This window comes from Halichoerus grypus, chromosome 6, assembly GCF_964656455.1.
Source record: "Halichoerus grypus chromosome 6, mHalGry1.hap1.1, whole genome shotgun sequence".
Classification (NCBI taxonomy): Eukaryota; Metazoa; Chordata; class Mammalia; order Carnivora; family Phocidae; genus Halichoerus; species Halichoerus grypus.
Window position 1 is genome coordinate 173,665,150 of NC_135717.1, and position 21,440 is coordinate 173,686,589.

Below are 21,440 nucleotides of genomic sequence, written 5' to 3' on the forward strand. Positions count from 1 at the left end.
ACATCTTTGGGGGCCGTTACTCTGCTGACCACACTCACATCACACTCCTCACACAGCTCCTGACCCAGAGTAGATGCTCAGGAAGTACACAGGCCTGACGACTGAACGAGGCTGCAAAGCCCCCCCGCCCACCTGGGAAACGGGACTAATCTCGCGCGCTTGCGTCCGTGAGCACCATCCCCACATCGTCCACACCCAGGGTGGCTCTCCTGTCGGAGACCTTCCCTGCCCGGCTGCGGACACCCCCACTCAGTGGAGCCGTGTGTCTCCTACATGGGAATTAGGGCAGAGTCCTCACTTGGGATCTGGTGGTGGCCACTCAAGGGGTATCCCCCCCACCTACTCCTTTATTCATTCAACGGGCCTGCGCTGAGAGCCGGCCCTGGGAGTCCTCCCCCCACCCCCGAAAAGGTGGCAATGCTCCCCCCTTCCTCACAGGGCTATTGGGGGCAGGGCCACGAAGTGAGCCGCTCCGAGCCAAAGAGGCTCAATACAAATGAGCATCTCTCGGAGCTCCTAACGCCAGGACAGGACCGCTCACACCAAGGACACAGCACAGACTCCTGCCAACCCAGGCCACCCTCATCCCAACAAGGGACACAAGCTGTCGGGCCCCTCCTGTCAGAGCCACATCCTGGGCAATAGGTGACACGGGGGCGGGGGGGGGGCGGGCAGCTCCTGCACAAGTCAGGAGGAGGCTCAGAGTTTGGGCTACTAGCCTGAGGTCAGCGAGCTGGGAAGGGGAGTGCTCCTCTGCAGTGGGGACCCAAGTGTGCAGGCCCCCACCTGCCCCCCAGCCCCGGGGCCTCCGAGCACGCCCAGCAGACCCGAGGGCAGAGAAGCCAGCCCCGTATGAAGCCCACCGTGTAGCCTGCAGGGAAGTGGTGGTGGGGAGGTGCTGCCGGGGCTGGATCCAGGCCAGAAGCCCCTGCACGCCCGCGGCCGCTGCGCCAGGCTGCACAAGAGCAGGCAGGGGTGAAGCGGGACCTCAGCAGCCCCGACCATCCCACTGCAGTCTGAGGCCAGCGGGGGAGGCAGGCACGGGGGGCCTGCAGCAGGAGCCAGCCTGCCCGCCAGCAAATCCAAGCTGAGGCAGAGGAGGGCCGGGCTCTGCAACCACAGACCGGGAGGGCTGGCGGGCAGCGCGGCCTCTTGGGGAGAAACACAGTCCACACGCTCCCCAACTGCTCTGCGCGCAAGTCAACTGGATGCGAGCCTTTCCAGAAGCACTTCTGCTGACTCCAGCCAAATCGCTGCTTCCGTGGGCGGCGGCGGTGCTTTCTGACGCTGGGCCTCTGGGTCCAGACGCCTCGGAAGCCACTGGCATTCTGGGCGAACTCCCCAGAAATCAAGGGCCCGCCTGTCACAACACGGGGGGTAGAGCCCATCAAAATTCCCACCAGCACTCTGGGGACAGAAGGAACCAGCCCTCCAGGGTCAGAACCCATGGGAGCTGGGCCCCAAACCACCAGGACCCCGGGGCTGCAACCCTGCGGCATTCTTTTATTTGCACCGTTAACATTTACCTTGTTTAAAAACTCACGGAGCGCTAGAAGACGGGTGGCAGAAAATCCATTTCTCTTGCCCACCCACAATCCCACTCAGAGCAAACCCTCGGGTGATCTCTTACCCTTAAATTTCTAACGTGCTCCAATAGTTCGTTCACAATCCACAGTTTCCACAGTCTACTGATTCTCAACAGAGGAAGACAAGGATCGGCCAAGTTCGCTCACACAAGGTTCCCTCCTCCTAGTGAAGCCATAGCAGGAGTTTTGGGCTTACTTGGGAGTTTAACCAAGTGTTTTGCTCAAAGTACTCCGTGTAGGGATTACACTTACTCTCTTGTACAAGACTGTCATTTTCCTAGAGTAAATCACTGCCTTTGCTTGCTTCATTTTCCTTGTAGCGACCAGCAATTCTCTCCCCGATCCTGTAGCAAGCCCTCTGGGATGCTCTCAGTTCTGCTGAATTCCCCCCTGCCCCCTCTGCTCTCCGCGACTGTCCTCCCGGGATCTCCTCGGGCTGGAGGTACCGTGTCCACTCTCCGGGTGCCCCTCGTTGGGGTTTTCCCACGTGCTGGCAGAGCCCACCCTCTCGCGGCTTCCTGAGCATGGGACTGAGCAGCACAAGCATCTGAGTCTACCTCGCTTGTGACCAGCAGTTTGGCTGCATACGGAATTCTGGGCTGGAGAGCGTCTGCCCCAGATCTGTGCTCGCACAGTCCCGACTCCCAGGTGCTAACGCTGTGCTGAGAACTGAGTGCCCGCTTCCCGGTCCTTTGAACGTGGCCCGTCTTGCCTCTGGAGACCCTGAGGCTTCACGACATCATGCTCTGGCGAGCTGCTTCACCCCTCCGTCATGCCAGACACTTGGGGGCTCTCTAGCTCGCACCCTTGAGTTCTGGACATCCCAGTTTCTGTCATTTTCTCTCCTCCGTACTCTGTTCCCTTCCTGGAACTCTGAGATCTTCCCATTTTCTTAGCTCTTTGCTCCTGTCTGCCATCATTTCATAAAAATTTTTCTACTTCCTGAGATATTTCCTCTGCTTGACCATCCAAACCTCACAACTGAGTTTTCAAAATTTCAGTGACTTTACTCTTAATCCCCAGACTTCTGTCCTGATCTGTCCTGGCTACTTTCTGGCCAATGGTCTCTTCGGGGAGGCACACGTGTCCTCACTCTCCAAGGCGGCTCTAGAGAGGCAGCAGTGCGGTAGGTTCCCCTGTTTTAGGTTTTCTCCTGTTCCGTATGTTGCCCTGGATTCCTCCAGGCTCCTTTTCCTGCCTTTTGTTTTTGCAGGTCTCTGTCCCTCGTTTTGGAGACTTTAAGGTCTGGTGACCTTGAGTCCCTCCACAGGTAAGAAAGAGCCCCTGGACGCAGCCATCTGTGGGGGGCAAGCCTTGCTGACTGCGGCCCTTCTTGAGTTGGCGGCGGCGGCCCCGCTGGGGCGCTCTCACTGCGGAGCACGTGCTCCCTGCCCTGGGGGTCCACCGGCACCCCGGGAGCCAAGCAGGGGAACCTAGCTTTCGGGCGATCCCCACTTCCGACATGGCACCGTATCCCAGCCGAGAGCTGTGCTTGACTCCCCGAGTCCACAGCCTCCCCGGATCAAATTCCCCAAAGAAACGTCTGTGCTCCGGCCTCTGTCGGAGGTGGCAGGTACCCCCCACTGCGGAAGCCCCGCAGCTGCACCTCCTCCTGCCCGTGGCCCTGCCGCTGCCACCTGCTAGGTCGGTTAACGCTCCACCACCGCATCTGATCGTCTGACCGTGGGATCCGCGTGCATCCGAGATCCCAGGTCACTGCCTCTCCTCCTCTGAGGGCTGCAGACCCTCCTACTCCTTGACTGTCACGCAGCGAGGCCTTAAGAGGAAGCAGAGATGAGCATGTGTTCAACGTGCGCCCTCCATCGAATGTGCCCACAGGCATTCTGGAGTCACCGGACGGCGACGTGTTACAGCCGGGCCCCGTCCGGAGACAGCGACAGCTAAGCATCGGAAACTGCGGTCACAGAGCGGGCCCAGGCCACCCAGGACCCGGGGCTCCCGCAGGCCCCACACAGGCCAGGCGGCCTCCAGGATGCTCGCCCTCGGAAGACAGAGAGAGAGCGCGGCCGATCTACCGCCAGGTAAGCACCTGTCCCCCATCCTGGGAAACTCTACTTGGGCCCTCTCGGCTCTCATGGGAACCCCTGGACACCTGGGAGGCCGCGGCGTCCAGATAGGTGCAGCTCAGTCCCTCGGTTGCAGATGGGTGCGGAAGCGAGGTGGTGCTTGGTGTCCCAGGCACGGTCACGGCAACTCAGCCAAGCCCTCGTTCGACTGTCACGAGCCCCTAGGTGGCCACCATCATCGGACCGCACACATGAAGAACCAGCTCAGAGATGAACCGCTCCGGGCCACAGACACCAGCAGCCATGAACCCAGAACCCTAAACTCTGACTCCAGAACCGAGTGCTTCCTCACACACACCACACACACCGCATTCATACACACACACACCAGACACTCACACACACACCGGACACTCACACACACACACCGGACACTCATACACACACACATTCATACACATACACACCAGACACTCACACACACACACCGGACACTCACACACACACATTCATACACACACACACACCAGACACTCACACACACACACACACATTCATACACACTCACACACACACCGGACACTCACACACACACATTCATACACACACACACACCGGGCACTCACACACACACCGCATTCATACACAGACACACACACCGGACACTCATACACACCACACACACACACATTCATATATACACACACACACCGGACACTCACACACACACCGCATTCATACACAGACACACACACCGGACACTCATACACACCACACACACACACATTCATATATACACACACACACCGGACACTCACACACACACCGCATTCATACACACACACACACCGGACACTCACACACACACATTCATACACACACACACACCGGGCACTCACACACACACACACATTCATATACACACACACACACCGGGCACTCACACACACACACACATTCATATACACACACACACACTGGACACTCACACACACACCGCATTCATACACAGACACACACACCGGACACTCATACACACCACACACACACACATTCATATATACACACACACACCGGACACTCACACACACACCGCATTCATACACACACACACACCGGACACTCACACACACACATTCATACACACACACACACCAGACGCTCACTCACACACACACACACACACACAAGACACACACACCGCATACCACATTCACACACACCATACCCATATACATGTACCACACACATACCACACACCACACACACATACACAAATGACACACATACCACGTGCATACACACCACACATTTACGTACAACACACCACATGCATACACACCACGTGCATATGCACATGACACACACACCACACATACACAGCACACGCATATACACACACACCACACACAAACACAGTGTACATACGCACACAAACCATGTACACCACACGCAGCCCAAAGCTTACAAAGCAAGTGGGCAGCAAAACCAAGGCCTCGAGCCACATGTTCCCACTTGCAGGCTACAGCTCTAAGCCTGACGCCCCCACAGCCGGGGACGGAACAAGGCTGAGGCAGAGGGAGGAAGTGGCTGGGACGGCCCCCCACCACTGTGGGAACGCAGCTTCTAGGCCCACAGAGACCGCACGCCGGCATCTGGGCCCCTGCTGGACACCGAGGGCAGACAGACTCAGTTGCTGAGCAGCACTCCCCGCCGCCTTCCAGCAGAGATGATGCCAAGTGGCCACAGCGCACCCAGCCCTGCCCTCGGACAGCCCTGGGTGGACACAGTCCCTGCCGGTGGAGGCCCCTCGATTCTGGGGCCCAGATGCCCGGCCTCGCTCTTCCCGCAAGTCTGGGGGGCCGGACGTGGCCGGCACACCTCTGGCCCTCAGGTTCCAAGCATGGAACAGCTCTGGGCTTTGAGCTAGAAGAGCGTGTGGGCACGGCACCGGGGGCCCCCATCCTCCGCCGGGCCCCACCCACACTTTGCCATGTGGCTTCACAGCCCCTCCTGGAAGGCGGCACCTTGCTCAGTGACACTGGGCACAACCAGGCCACTTGCTGTGGCCGGTGCAGGACGCAAAGCCACAGAACTCTGCTCGCATCTGCTTGCTCTTTTGTGCTTCTACTGGCACCGAGAGAGGAACACTCCCTGGCTAGCCTGCAGGTCCCAGCGCCAGGAGAAGAGTCACCTGGAGCAGGGCTGCCCAGCCCAGCCCAGCCCGAAGCCTCCACTTGACCCACAGACACAGGGGGGTTTTGGCCAAGATGAGCGACAGCAGACGCTAGGCTACAGTAACAGTCTTGTTTTAAGGCACTGAGTCCAGGTGGTCTCCTACAAGGCAACAGGCACAGAATGTTCCAGGTGAAGCAGACATGGAAGAGGGGTCAAGGAAAACAAGGGCTAAAGAAGTACGAGACCCACGCAGGGCGCTATGGGCACCTTACCACATTCAATCCTCCCAGCTACCCGGTGAGATGGAGCTCATCACCCCCACTTCAAAGAGTAGGACACAGAAACGTGAGGGCCTCGCCCCAAACTGAGACTCGGGCCCAGGTGTCTGTAACCCGCCCTCCTCCAGCAGACCCTCTCAGTGCCCAGCGGCCCACCTCAGCCACCCTGGACGTCACCTGCAGCTCGGGTGGACAGCCCCCACATGGGAAGGCTCCCACGTCAACTGCTGTGTCTGCTTCTCATTCAGCCACGGGAGAAGGAGGCCACGAAGTGCCAGGAGCCAACGCGCTGAACACCCTGAGGGACAGGAGCTGGCCGGTGAGCACTCGCCTCCTGCCCCTCAAGGGAGCCCCCTGAGCCATTTCCACACCAGCCCTGGAGGCCCCAGCAGGCAGAGCCCCAGGACCCACAAGGGCACCACTCCTGAGACCACCTTCTCCCCTCACCTGCAACCACCTTCCACCTCACTTCTCCACTCCAACCCTTGCTTCAGGCTCTCCAAGACCCAAGCACCCCCACTCACAGGCTGGCTTCACCCTCTCCCACGGGAGATGCAAACCAACCGAAGGCAAGGCCACGCGGGCACTGGCTTATGGAGGCCATGTCTGAAATCCTGGCTCGGCCACTTCCTGACACCCAGATGCTGAGCAAGGAGGAGCCCCTCTCGGTCTGTCTCCTCGTCTGTAAGGTGCAGACCACCACGTGGATTAAATGTCATGACGCCTGGCTGCCAAAGGCATCGGCAGCGGTGACGGTGGGGCTGACCAGGGTGGTGGAGGAGGAGCCTGCCCAACACAGGCCCCTGGGGGCCGGTGCACCCGGAGCCAGGCCCACTGGAAGGCAGAGGCAGACCTGGGCCAGCTCCTTCTTGGGCCGCAGTCCCCTACCTGCAAATGGGCCCCCCTCCCAGGGAGGCTATGAAGAGGGCACCCAGCACAGATATGGGAAATGCTCACACCTCGTGGTCTGCTCTGAGGCCTAAGACAAACACAGCCATCACCCAGTCCACTGCCCTGCCACTGGGGGGTGCGGGCCCAGGACAGCCTGGCTCGTTCCAGGCTCAGCCAGGCCTCCCGAGAGCTGGCTGTGCACCACAGAACACTCACAAAGCTCAAGCTGGGGTCTCTGACTTTTTAGACCCTCTGGAAATGACTTATTTAGCTTCCAGAAAACTCCAGTAACTCCGCAGAGCATGCCTTGGGGAAGTTTCCATGTCCCAACCGCCCCTCTGCTTGCCTTAATGCACTCCTGAAGCCTGTGCTGGGTGCTCGCTCCCTGCCAACAACAGCATCGTGCTATGCAGCTCACTGTCCGACATTCCAGAAGCTGCAGGTATGCCCACTGCCTCACCTGTCGAGAGCTGAGGAAGCAGGGCCGCTTCCCCCAGGATGCAGGGAGCTGGGAGAAGCGTGGCTCCTACGCTAATGAGGAAAGGCTGGATCAGCACGATCCTCACCGGACTCTGAGCCCATCAGAGAGCTGCAGCTGCAGGGCAGCCGAGAGGCAGGAAGCCCAGAAAGACGGGCCCTCCAGACAGGAAGAGACGCAAGGCACCATGCAAGCGGGAAAGAAGAATTCAGGGGAAACTTTTACACACTGCCAGGACTAACTGCGGGCTCGAGGGGCCAGACACAAGGAGAGGGCTGGCATCGAACAGACTCATGTCTGCAGACCTACACAGGGGCTCACAAGAAAGACCAGGGGCGGCAGGCTGGAGACAGAGTTCCTCCATGCTGTGGCTGCAGGAAAAGGGAAAACCCTGCCAGGGTCCTTTTCCCTCTATGGGAAAAAAGCTTTACCACACTGGAGGAGGAATAGCAAACCCTGTTGCTCCAAGAGCCCAGATGAAGAAACGATATGGCTTTAGAATGGGTGACAGCAAAAGACTCTGCCCTCACGTGGGGAGCAGAAAACATCCCTGGGCTCTATCAGAGACCCCTAAATGCTGGAAGAGACGTAAAACTCTCCTTTGCAAGATCCACCATCAAGGCAGAGCTGGCTGCCACGGGGGTGGGGGTGGGGGGAGGTGCAGGACCACAGAGAGAACCCCACCAAAACCCAGGAGCTCAGAGCCTGCCTAAGCCTGAAGCTAGCTCTAAGGCTGCAGCTGGACCAGACAACAGAGTACCGCCCCCTCAAAACCCTTCCTCTCTAAGCCAGTAAATCGAGCAACAAGTAACAACAGTCTACCCCTGGGGGAGGGACAAGGGTGTGGGGACAAGGGTGTGTGGGTCAGGAACAATGAGGAAAGACCCTCCGGAAACTCAGCCCCCATGCTAAGCACAAGGTGATGCTACAGAAATTAAAATGAGTGGTCATTCAAGTGACCAGAGCAACCACAGAACCCAAATATAGCCCAACTCATACCAGACTGACTCCCCTCCAATGCTAACGGCTTGGCAGAAAAAGGCAGGCCCATTTCCAAGTATAAAAACAACTGACCTTCATCCCTGGAGTCAGTACACCATGTCCAGCATTCAGTCGAAAAGTACTACTTGTTAAAAAAAGGCCAGAAAAAGGAATTATCTCAGGTCAAGAGACAAATCAAAAGAATCAGACTCAAGAGAATTTAAAATAAGTCTGTTTCATATGTTGAAGAACTGCATGGGAAAGGTGGACAACATGCTTGAACAGACAGGATATTTTGGCAGCAAGATGGAAACTACAAGTGGAAATGCTAGAGGAAAAATGAAAACACAGGAACAGGAATGTGGAATGCTTCTGAATGTGGCTCACAGACCTGACTTTGTAGATCTGACACAGTGGAGGAAAAAATTAGTTAACCTGAAAAATGGTCAACGGAAATTTCCCAAGCTGAAACACAAAGAGAAAGAGTGAAAAAACAGAACATTCAAGAGCTGTTGGACAATACTGATCTCACACATATGTAACTAGTATCTCAGAATGAGAGAGAGAACAGGACAGAAGAAATATCTGAGGAGCTAATAGCTGACAATTCTTCCAAAATAATGAAAGGCAATTATCATATGATCTCACTGATATGTGGAATTTCAGAAACAAAACAGAGGATCCTAGGGGAAGAGAGGAAAAAATAAAACAAGATGAAACCAGAGAGGGAAACAAACCATAAGAGACTCTTCATCAGAGGAAACAGACTGAGGGTTGCTGGAGGGGAGGGTGGTGGGGGGATGGGGTAACTGGGGGATGGACATTAAGGAGGGCACGTGATGGAATGGGCACTGGGTGTTATATAAGACTGGTGAGTCATAGGCCTATACCTCTGAAACCAATAAAACATTATGTTAATTAATTGAATTTAAATTTAAAAATGTTTTAAAAAAATAACAAAAGGCAATAAACCACAGATCCAAGAGGCTCAGAGAACCCCAAGCAGGATAACTATCAACCCCTCAACCAAAAATACATACCTGGACACATCAAAGTGCTGAGAATCAAAGAAAGAAAATCTTGAAGGCACTCAGAAGAAAAAAGACCCACTCCACAAAGGAAGAATTACAGCCAACCTTTCAACAGAAACTATGTAAGCCAGAAGACGATGGGGTGACACCTCTAGAGTGCTGAAGGATACTAGGAGGGGGACCCAGGAAGGATGGATGGTTGGTCCCATGCTTAACGGATGAGTGCCATCTTGAAGATGAGAAGTCCTCATCAGGGAATCAGAGGGAAGGAGAAGGAGGACAAGGAAGGGGAGGGGAAGAGTACACCAGAGAGCGAGAGCAAAGGCAAGAACGGAAGAACTGGGCATGTTCGGCCAGTTCCGTGTGGCCGGCAAGTAAGGAGGAAGCACAGGTGAGGTCCCAGGTCCCAGAACAGGCTAGGAGTTTAATGTTGCCTGAAGGCAAAGAAGAGTCCGTGAAGAGGTCTAATGAGGGAGCGACCAAGGTCAGAGTTGCTTGTAAGAGGTCACTTCAGCTGCAGAGGAAGAGGCAAACCAATGGGGGAGGCCATGCAACGTTCCAGGTGAGAGAGGAAGAATCCCACGACTGCAGCAGGGGCGGAGAGGGGCAGACACATCTGAGAGCTTACCAGGTGCGGTCCGATAGGACAGTCACAGGCCACGTGTGGCTCCTGAGCACCCGAGACACAGCGAGTGCCACTGAGGAACTGAATTTCCACTTGTATTTCATCCCGACTCATTGAATTTAAAAAGCCACATGTGGCCAGAGGCTACCGGAGTGGGCGGCACGGTCCTAACCTGTCACCTGAGCGAAAATGTCAGAAACGTGAAAATACTCTTAGTAGTGGACCATTGGAGGAAAAAAACAGGACCTAATTACTGCTTTTACCACCAGAAATCCCCCGGCCCTGTGAGCCCCGGGTCGCCATCAGTGGGGGCAGGGAGGGGACAAATAAGTGGACGCCAATCACAAAGTGTGTGTGTTAACAGAGGAGAGGCAGAAGTCATCCCTGTCGACGAGGAATGAGGAATCAGGACGAGACCCTGAAGCTCAGGGCGGGGACTAGGAGTCTCCTATTCCCCTGGAGTCAGAAAGACACTCCTCCCAGAGGCCCCTGCTCCTTTCGCTCTCCAGAACCCGGGGGGCAGTTCTTCAGGCTTTCTCTTCCAAGCCCAGGTGGCGGTAAGGAGAGAGGTCCCCCCGTCAACCCAGGAGCCTGGATGTGCCACCCTCTTCCCCGATCCGAAGACCCCTTGATTATGTGCAGAGAGCCGGAATAAGAGCAAAGTGAAGGAGCAGGGGAAGGAGGACAGAAACAGAAGGCGGAAAAGGAAAGAGGAAGGGCACAGCTACTCCGGAACGAGACCTCCTGTTACACTCTTCAAACCCCTGCCCTCTCTTCCGGGACACGGGCCACCGACCGCCGTGTGCAAGAGCACTAGCCCCCCTGTGTGGTGCAGCTGAGAGGCAGGGGTGTGCATGCTGCTCTCAGGACAAAGGTGAGCTCTCGGTGGGCGGGCAGGTCCCTCAACATCTCCTAGCCCGCTTCCTGGTCCACGCACTGAGGCCGTGAACAGCCTCCTCCCTGGGCGGTGGGAAAATGAAATGAGATGCCATATGTGAACACCTGGGACACACCCAGCCCAGAACAGGTGCTGGGCAAATGAGAGTGCCCATCCCCCCATCTCTCCTCCCACTCTTCCGGGGCTTGTTCATCTCCACCATCTACAAGTAAAAACTGCACACTCAGATGTTGGTTCTACCCCTTCCCCCCCCCCCACCCCTCACTGGACCTGTATCGATCTACAAAAAGGAAACAATTACAAGAACATAGGGTTGTTCTGAGGCTCAAAAGAGGCAGACACTGGGAATGGAGCTGAAATCGGTAATCCCACTCTGCCTCACTTCAAGGTCCCAGGCCACCTCCTCCATGCAATCCTCCAGTGATCCTCCTTCCTGGGCCCCTGACCTGACCCTGTCAGTTAGCTTTCAGCATCAGGAGCCTGGCTTCCTAATGTCACCGCCAGCTCCTTGAGGAGAGTGTCACCACATTCACAACACTCCCCAACCCGCCTCTCCTAGGCATGGTGACATGCGCATACAAAGAAAAGGAAGTCATCCACCTAGCCTGGCATCTGAGGCTCTCCCTCCAGCCTCCCCACCCCAAGCTGTCTTAAAATTTGAGACTCAAATGAATCCATCATGTCCAATCCCCCCATTTTTCATGGGCAAACCAAGGTCACCCGGGGACAGGCCCAGAACTAGGATCCAGGTGCTCTCACCCCTCAGCAGTGATTCACTTCTTCCCTCTTAATCAGTGACAGGAGAACGTGGACGCCTTTCAGGGCAGGTTGGAACCAAAAGGAAAATAACATCAGGAGGCAGGCACTCTGGCCCAGCCAAGGAGCATATCCCAAAGCTGATGCTCAGTGACTTTGGGGACCAGGAACCTAGTGGCAAAGCCAACAGCAGTGCTCACCATCACCCACCACGGACAGTCGCGAGATGTTTCCATAGACGAGTCAATTTAACACTACGACCGCCTTGGGATCAAAGAGGCTGTAAGAATGAATGATGATAAACCAGGACGGAGATACAGAGACCAGTTCTCCCCAGAAGGCACAGTGGGCTCCCAGTATCTGGATCACAGTCTGAATGGGGGTCATCCCAGAGAATTTCCGGCCATGGTGGAAGTTTCCCACATCCCTACGGTCCAACATGACAGCTACGGGCTGCATGTGGCTACTGAGCACCCGAGACATGGCAAGTGCCACTGAAGAACTGAGTTTCTACTTGTATTTCATCTCGACTCATTGAATTTAAAAAGCCACATGTGGCCAGAGGCTACTGGAGTGGACAGTGCAGTCCTAACCTGTCACCTGAGCTGAAATGTCACAAACACAGAAACGCTTCTAGAGCGTAGTAGAGTGTTGAGGGAAAAAACAGGATCTAATCACCACGAGAAATGCCCCGGCCCTGTGAACCCCTGCTCCCCACCAGTCGGGGGGAGGGAGAGGACATGGGGCTCTACAAGCCCTTCCAGCTCTGACCACTTGCAAGGTCATTCCAATCTCCCAGACTTGGTTTCCTGGCTACTTGTCCCGATCCTGGCACCAACACCCCGGCAGCTGCTACCAGGGCCCCAGCAAACGGTGAGCTCACTGAGGGCAAGCAGCAGACGGGACTTCCCTCTGCAGCCCCAGCACCTAGGAAAGTGTCTGGGCACAATAGGGGAGCGAAGGCCAGCGTGAATAACAGGACCCTTTCTTGTGCTTACCATGCATCTGGCATGCGGAGGGCACTCATGCATCATGCCGCTCTTCCTCACAGCTGCCCAGCAAGGTGGTAAGGTGGTCTCCCGTGCCCCTGCGGAAACCACAGCTCCAAAGGGTGGCAGAGTACTTGGCCTATGGGATTCCGTAAGCGGCTGCTCACCTATTCCTAAAGCATTTGGGTCCATCCCAAGCCGCAACTGGCTTGTGCTCAAGAAAAAGGCCCCCAAGACCCAAGGGCTGGGGCCACCTCAGCGACTGCGCAATTTAAGTTGCAAATTTCATGGCAGAAGAAACCAAGGCTCAGCCTCGCCCAAGTGCAACGGCTTGCTGGAACCAGCTCTTCCTGCTGCCAGAGGCCACTGGCAATGACTTCCAGGGCCCTTTTCTCTGGTTGAGAGAAAAATCTTTATGGCAGACTTTGGAGACCAGTTTTCCACCCCTTGATCATTTCATGTAACAAACTTCACAAACAGTGGGGTGGAGAGAACGAAAGCCTTCAGAGGCACTGGAGGAGCCTGGAAAGGCCATAAAGGCTGCTGGAAATTTTTTTTAAGTTTTAAAGAAGTGGCTCTCTAGGGCTCTGTGTGTAGGGATCTCATGCAAGGCACAAAGGTCTCAAGGTTACCACTGGGTTTTCTGTCACTAAGGGAAAGAGCCCTGTTTATTTTTCTTATTTAAAAAGTTTAGGGTGTGCTTTCATCTGTCTTTAAAAGATGCAAGTTACAAATAAGATTTGAGTTTGGGTCATCTAGAAAACTTCCTTACATTAACACCTTATTCCCCATCAAGGTGCCCAGTAAGGTCCCTGCAGAACCCCACCTGGCCCCCAATGCAGGGTCCCTCTAAAGCATCCTCACAAGCCCCAAGTACACAGCTTTCCAAGTGAGCATCCTCGTCTGTGCCTCCTCCCCCACCAGCTTCTTAACTTCATAAAATGGAGGAAGGTACACAAACTACAATCTCTCATCTGCAATTCAAAAATCCTAAAGCTCACCCCAAACCAAGTTTTTCACAATTCATTTGCAGGCAAACCCTGACCTAAAATGACATGAGATGATTTTTAGTCTTTATTGCTCTCATTTTTAATGTGGGGTCCAAAGTACAGCCTCACACCCAGCTGGGGGGTCTTTCAACTGTATGATATCTAAGGCTCTAAAGTCCAAAAAATGCTGAGTCCCCCATACCCATGGGGCTGTGGGGCCGCAGCAGAAGGAAAGCCCCTGGCCATGGCAAATGCCGTGTGTGCATCTCCTCCCTTTCCCCCTTCCCAAGGGCAGCCTGGAAGCACCTCCAGACTTCTTCAAGCACCCCCCCCCCAGCGCTAGTCCCCACCCCATCATCACTGAGGCCCCGTCCCCAACCTTCCTCAGAGGACCAGGCCTACCACTCAGGTGTCTGGGACCCTGCAACAGCTATGAGAGCCTGGCAAACAGCTCTTCCAGCAAGCTGCACTGCTGCTGCTCCAACATGACCTCCAGGCTGGCCACCTTCTAGACCGGCTACAGACACACTGCCCAGTGTGGGTTCAGGTGTCTCCCTCCTTCTCCAACACAGTGGAAACAAGGGAAACCCTCAGGTGTGTTCCAAGAACAGGGAAGCGGCCTCTTTTCCCTACAAACCTCAGAAGAGACACCACATGATGATCTCGTACATCAAGTCCTGGGCAGACCAGCCTGGCTTTAAATCCCAGCTCTGCCAGTTATCAGCTGTGTGACCTTGGACAAACCACTGCCCCTCTCTGAGCCTCACTGCCTGGACTGTAAAGTGAAGATGACCATCTCTACCTTACACGATTATCATGAATATGAAGTCAGTTAACGCTGGGAAATGAATGCCCTGGGTCCTGCATGACGTTACCTGAGTGATGGAGACGGCCCTGAAACAAGGGAACACCGGGCATGCACTCTGAGCATGGCTGGTCCCATCCCCCACCCGGTGCCCACGCAGAAATCAGGGACGCCCTGACGCCCGTTTTAACCCCCTTCCCAAATGATCACCAAGACTTTGCACTCATCAAAGGCTGAACCGGGTCCAGGAACAGAGAGGTTAAGTGACTGTCCAAGGTCACACAGCCAGCTGGGTAACGGGAGGGGATGCAGGGAGGGGTGGCGGCCCTGGGCCTGTCCTCCGGGCAGCTCCGGCCAAACAGGCTCCATCCCCAGGGGACGCCGTCCAGCCGTGGACAGCCGGGCCCACCTCAGAAGGTCTCCGGCCTTGGTTTCCCCAAATGCCGGCCGACCCCCACCCCCACCCCGCCCGGTGGGGTTCCGGCCCCCCGCCCTCCCAGACCCCGACGGGAAGCCCCTGGCGCGGGCGCGCCGCAGAGCCGGGCGGGCGGGGTCTGCGCGGGGCTCACCGGACTTGGGGTAGGTGACGATCCACACATCGCTGGGCCGCACCGGGAAGTTGGCGATCTCCTCCATCTTCCCGCGGCAGAAGGGCGGCAGCCGCACGCCGTGGAACTCGAAGTACTTGCTCTCGAACTCGCCCGGGGTGCTGGGGGTCTCGGCCTCGCTCTCCGCCATGCCGCCGCCGCCGCCCGGCCCCGGAGCCGCGCCGCCCGCTCCCGGCCCGCCCCGCGCCCGCGCCCGCACCCCGCACGCGCCCGCGCCCGAGCCCGCCGCCCCAGCCGCCGCGCGGCGCTCCGCAGGCGTGACGTCACGGCGCCGCCCGGCCCGCGCCCGGCCCCGCCCCGCCCCGGCTGCGCTCCGCGGTATGACGTCATGGCCCCGCCCGCCGCGCGCCGGCTGCCCTCCGCAGACGTGACGTCGCAGGGCCTCCGGGTCGGGCCTGAGCCGCACGGAGCCGCCGTTACCCACCCTGCGATGGACCTGACCCCTGCCCACCTCCTCCTTGCCGCCCGCAGTCCGCATGCCCGGCCATCGCGCGTTCATTCATCAGCCCGCTGTTTCCGTCATTCAGCAAGCGCTCAACACAGACTCACAAACGCTCCCTCGAGAAGTGACCTTAAAGATTCATCTAACAAATATTTAGCGACCATCTGATCTGTACCAGGCTCTGGCCCAGGTTCGCGAGATACATCAGGCAAAAGCCCGGCTCTCTTGGAGCTTACATTTGTGAATAACCAAGATAATCTCAGGTGGTGATGGCGCTATGAATGATACGCTTCATAATATCCTGCGGGCGGAAGGGGGGAGTGTTAATTGCAGATTCCAGGGCCAACCCCAGATCTCAAGAGATAGATTCTCTTGGGATAGCGCCCCCAAATCTGCATTTAATAAGGTACTTCTTTGTCATACTACAATTTGAGAAAAACTGAGTTCTAAAGAGGTTTTAGTATAACCCCTCATCCAGTCATTCTGGATGTACTAACGTGTACTAAGCACCTACCACATGCCTGGGGCTGGGGGAACACAAAGATGAAAACGGTGGGGTCCAGGTCTAATTCTCTGAGTCTAGCTGTCCTCGACTGTGGAAAAGGAATGATAATCTCTACACCTAGGTTCTCTAGCTGGAAGGATGGACAGAGACAGCTACACCACCAAGAATACTGAGTAAAGCAGGTGGGCAGGACCTACTCCCTCTCTCTCTTGCTCTGGAATGAGGTACTTGCATAGAGACACACACACATGAGCTGGGAGGCATGGGCCATGTGTACACGGTGGACAGAGGGAGGAAAGAGCAATTAACCTTGGCTCTGGAGGCTTGTGGGTGTCTTTACCAAAATGAAAGAGGACAATCCAAGCACCCGAGGTATTAACGATTAGGTAATGACACAGACAGATCGCCAAAGGCTGGAGGAAATGAGCAAATGAAAGAATGAATGTCCTGATGTTTCAGATGAGGGCTCTCACTACGGGAGAAGTCAAGGGAGATGGTTTTGAATTGGAATCTGAGGTATTGACATGAACTTACTATTTTTTAAAATACCTATTTATCTTTGCTGAAAAGGTCTTTAGGTACTGGTATTCCAGTAATAACTAGACACACCCAGTCTCCAGATCTTGGTTCTTAAATACTTCCCCACCAAAAGGAACCAGACTCTCTTGGGGGGGGGGGGGGGGAGGACAATTCCAGGGCTGGGCAAAAAAAAAAAAAAAAAGAAAAAAATGAGTCTAAAGCATCTTGTTGGGCAAAAAATAAAGTGTTAAAAAATGATGGGTAAGTCAAAAGGACACAGGGGCTAGCTGAAAGGCCAAATTAGGAAAACTTTGTACATATTAGACAAAAATAGGAAACAGCTCTGGACGCCTGGGTGGCTCAGTTTTAAAGTGTCTGCCTTTGGCTCAGGTCATGATCCCAGGGTCCTGGGATCGAGCCCCGCATCGGTCTCCCTGCACAGTGGGGAGCCTGCTTCTCCCTCTGCCAACCGCTCCCCCTGCTTGTTCTCTCTCTCTCTCTGACAAAATCTTTAAAAAAAAAAATAGGAAACAGCTCAAATTTCCATCAATGATAGACTAGATAAATTGTGATATACTCATACAATGAAGATACTTACTACATAGGAATAAAAAAGTGCACATGCACATATGTGTGTATGTGTATGTTGGTGATGGTATATGTTCATTATTTTGTTAGTTTTCTATTACTGCTGTAAAGGGTTACTACAAACTCAGTGACTTAAGACAAACGTTTATTATCTTATAGTTCTGTAGGCCAGACATCTAATAAGGGTGTCATATGCTAAAATCAAGGAGTCCCCAAAGCTGCGCTTCTTTCTGGAGACTCTGGGGATGGATTCATTGTCTTGCCTTTTCTAGCCTCTAGAGGCCACCGCACTCCTTGGCTTGTGGCCCCTTTCTCCATCTTCAAAGCCAGCAATGGTAGGTCTAGTCTTGCTCACATTATAGTACCCTGACATCGACTCTTCTTTTTCATCCTTCTTCCACTTTTAAGGACTCGTGTAACTACATTGGACCTACCCAACAATCCAGGATAATCTATATTAAGGTCAGCCAACCAGCAACTGTAATTCCATCTGCAACCTTAATTCCCTTTAACATGTAGCATAACATATTCATAGGTTCTGGGGATTAGGGTGCAGACACAGTGGGGAGAGGAGTGTGTTATTCTACCTACTTCAGTTGTATTACTTGAAACTTTTCTATAGGTTCAGGTTTTTTAAGAATAAAACTCTGAAGAAAAACCTTTAAAATAGATAACCCTGAGGATTCTACCTGAAAAGCTATTAGAATTAATGAGTTTATTGAGATCACAGGATACAAGGTCAAAAAGCAAAAATCAATTCCATTTCTACATACTACCAAGAAACAATTAGAAATTGAAATGTTAAAAATATCATTTGCAATAACATCAGAAAATATTAAATGACTTAGGAATACAGCTAAGAAAATATGTGCAAAATTTGTGTAACAGAAGCTACAAAACACTGATGAGAGAAATTAAAGAGAACCTAAAGAAATGGAGACATACACCCTGTTCATGGATTGGGAGTCTCGACATTGTTAAGATGCCCATTCTCCTCAGATTCATCTATAGAGTACAGTCCCAGGCAAAATTCCAATGGGCTCTCTTCTAAAGTCTATATGGGAAAACAAAGAACCAAGAATACTCAAAACAATTTTGGAAATGAATAGCGAGGTTGGAAGGCTCATACCACCTGATTTCAGGACTTACTACAAAGCTATTTATCTTAAGGCTATAAATCAAAACAGGATGGGATTGGCATAAGGACAGACATATAGATAAATGGAACAGGATAGAAAGCCCAGAAATAGACACACACACAGATGATCGATTGATTTTTGACAAAAGTATTCTTAAGGAGCAGAAAACAGAAATTTCTTGGGAGCCCAAACTGTCCACCAAGGCCTGGTCTACCCCATGGGGAGTGAAGGCCCCATCTCTAGAAGTGTGGAAGAGGCTGGATAGCCTTCTGTCCTGAACAGACCCCTTCCAACAAAGGTGGATGCAGAAGTTCTCTGCCCCAGAGCCCTAAGGCGGCTGAGGCAGAGGGAAGAGGTTGCTGTCCGAGGTGCTGAATGCGCACAGTTCACCAGATCCTGCAGCCCTCCCGATCTGGGATCTGGGATCTGGGTTCTGGGATTAGGATAGCCACGACTCGCCATGGCCCTGATTTTGCTTGTTTTATGTTCTGTTTTGATGCATGTTTTCCATTTGCATGTGCTATCCAGTTTTTAAGGTTAAGTACTTGTTTATTATGGAAATGTCAAACATATACAAAACTAGGGAAAAGGGTTAAGTGAACTTCTGTGAACTCATCACTCAGTGTCAACTGTTATCAATCCACGTTTCATCAACTCTCAGTCACCCGTCCCCACCCAGATTATTTTGAAGCAAATCTCACGTATTATTTCGTTCATAAATATTTCACTACAGATCTCTAAAAGATAAAAACTCTTCGAAACACACGTTCCCAATATATTAACACAGCTAAAAAGTAATGAATGTTCCTTAACATCACTAAATACTTGGTTAGTTTACAAGACTGGATCTAAGGGTGGGATTCAAAGTTCAGAGGGGTTGAGGTATCTTCCTGGGGATTCCCAGTGTAGCCAGAATTTAGTGCTGGGGCAGAGGTCACCCCACTAGCATCACGTGATCCCAGCCTCAGTTTAGCACATACCAGCCTGCTTGGCACAGATGACATTAAGCGAGACTGAGGCACAGACTGCTGGCTCAGGCAGGTAGTCACACTCACATAGTGGCCCCTGAGGACACCAGTGCCCAGGAACTACATGCTCCAACCACACTCCCGCCCAGACAGATGGCTAGATCAAGATCAGTTACATCAGAATCCCTGCAGAAGACTCCTCAGTATTTCCACCCAGCATTCTAGTGTTCAGACAGAATGGAACCACAGCCTGACCTGGGTGTGAATGCTAAGCCCACCACTGACTGGCTGTGGGACCTGGGACAAGGCACTTCACCTCTCTGAAGCTCAGATTCCTTGTAGGTTTAACTTACCATAGGCCACCTCCAACCTGCCTTTGCACCTACAGTATCCCCTCCTGGAATAACTTTCTGCCAAACCAAATTCTAGGCTTCCACCAAGACCTAGTTCAGAAACCCATTCCATTGTGGGTAATCCCTTCCTGGAATCATCTCTAATACAGTGATATTAATTGTCTATGTAATGGGCTCAGAGAAGAGCTGGAGGCCCCTTAGAAACCAGCTGGTCCAACCCCTGATTTTAAAGATAGGAAATGAGGAATTGATCAAGGACAGAACTTGCCTGGCATCGTAGAGCTGGTGCACAATGAAGCTGTAATGGTCTAGGGATCTCTCTGCTTCCTGGAGGACAGACTTGGGCATTTCCAGCCCTACCACTTACCAATGAACATAACCCTTCTGCACCTTTGTTTCCTCAACCATAAAATGCAGAGTATATTACCAAACTCCCAGGGTTGCTGTGAGAATTGAAATGATGGGTTTTGTAAAGTGTAAAGTGAGTGTACATGTAAGGGTTAGATTCCCTATTATTTCCACAGAAATGGAAACAGAGGCATGTGAGCTCCTTGGGGCAGGGATCTGCCTCAGGCACCAGGACACACCCTGCAGACAGTTGGCACTCAGAAAACCAGGCTGGGGCAGGGGTTTGCAGTCAGCCTGGGAGGTGGATTGTGCCAGGGCTCCAAGGCCCAGAAAGGTGCTTGGCTGGACCTTTGAGAGAAAGAGGAGGGTGGTGGACCCATGACTTAAGCTCTGCTGATGGGAGACCATGGCATGGGTCTAGAAAGGGCCTTGATATCACACAGCTCTGGGCCCCATCACAGCTCCCCTGAGCTTTCTCTGGACTATCCCTCACCCAGGGGTGGTGTAAGGCTCAGAGGAGGCCCAGTAGTCCCTCTAGCCCGGTGCCTAACACAGAGCAGACATGAAGTTAGTGCATCTTCTTGCTCCCTCTTTCCTACCATATGATGTAGTCTACAAAGAGCATTTACTTTTCTCAAGTAAATATTTCATGAGGTATGTGCTGTTATCTCCATTTTATGCAGGGGAATCCTGAGGCTCTGAGAGGTGAGGGAATTTCCCTGGGTTACATTAATGCTCAGTTGCAGGGATGGGACTTCGACGCAGGGCGACCTCAATTCAGAGCCCTAGATCCCTCCTTTCCTCTGTAATGCCTCAGGGCTCTGTGCTGGGTGGCTATGTAGGTTGACAAGCCAGGAACTCTGACCTGGATTAGTTCCTGGGCTGGCTGCTTTGTCAGCTGAGCCACCTCCAGGCTTAAGGAAGAACACAGCACTGTTGGTGGATGGTGGCTCAGTGAAATCCACAGGGGTTGCCCAGGCTAAGCCCATTCATTCTGAGGCTACATTCATAGAAGTGGTGACCAGCAGGTGGGAGGTGAAAGGCAATTTAGGTCCAGTACTGGTCACATCATATCAGGGGCAGCGCTGGACTCCATACTCCTAGAGGGATTTGAACAAATTAGGGTTAAGGGGTTGTACTTTACTGAGCAGCAAGTCTGGGTTGGGGATGTCCCTGATGAATGGTTGTAAGGCACAAGCTATTCACTGTGGAGAAGAGCAGCCTCAGAGGCGCCAGCTCACCACCTTTCTATCCCTGCCAGGCTGTCCCCAGGCAAGCAGGTGCATGGGCCCAGAAGCACAGAGCTGGGATCAATGGAGAAAGCCACAGGCAGTCAGATTTTAAAGCCATGTGAGAAAATGTCTAAGAGTTCAATAGAAGAGAAAGCAGGGAAGTACTTATAAACTGTAAAGCACTGTGAGCGATGTTTGCGAATAATCTCTGCAACCCACAAGCTGT

The 21,440-nt window shown here is 53.5% G+C and overlaps 1 protein-coding gene across 1 annotated transcript in view; it reads right to left on the reverse strand.

Annotated features, from left to right (window-relative positions):
* SULT4A1 (sulfotransferase family 4A member 1) overlaps positions 1–15,299 on the reverse strand; it is a 33,505-nt gene extending 18,206 nt beyond the window's left edge. The window contains exon 1 of the mRNA XM_036084079.2: positions 15,082–15,299. Coding sequence (XP_035939972.1) covers positions 15,082–15,250 — 169 coding nt within the window. The 5' untranslated portion in view covers positions 15,251–15,299. The remainder of the gene's footprint in view (positions 1–15,081) is intronic.
* Positions 15,300–21,440: the final 6,141 nt, after the last annotated feature.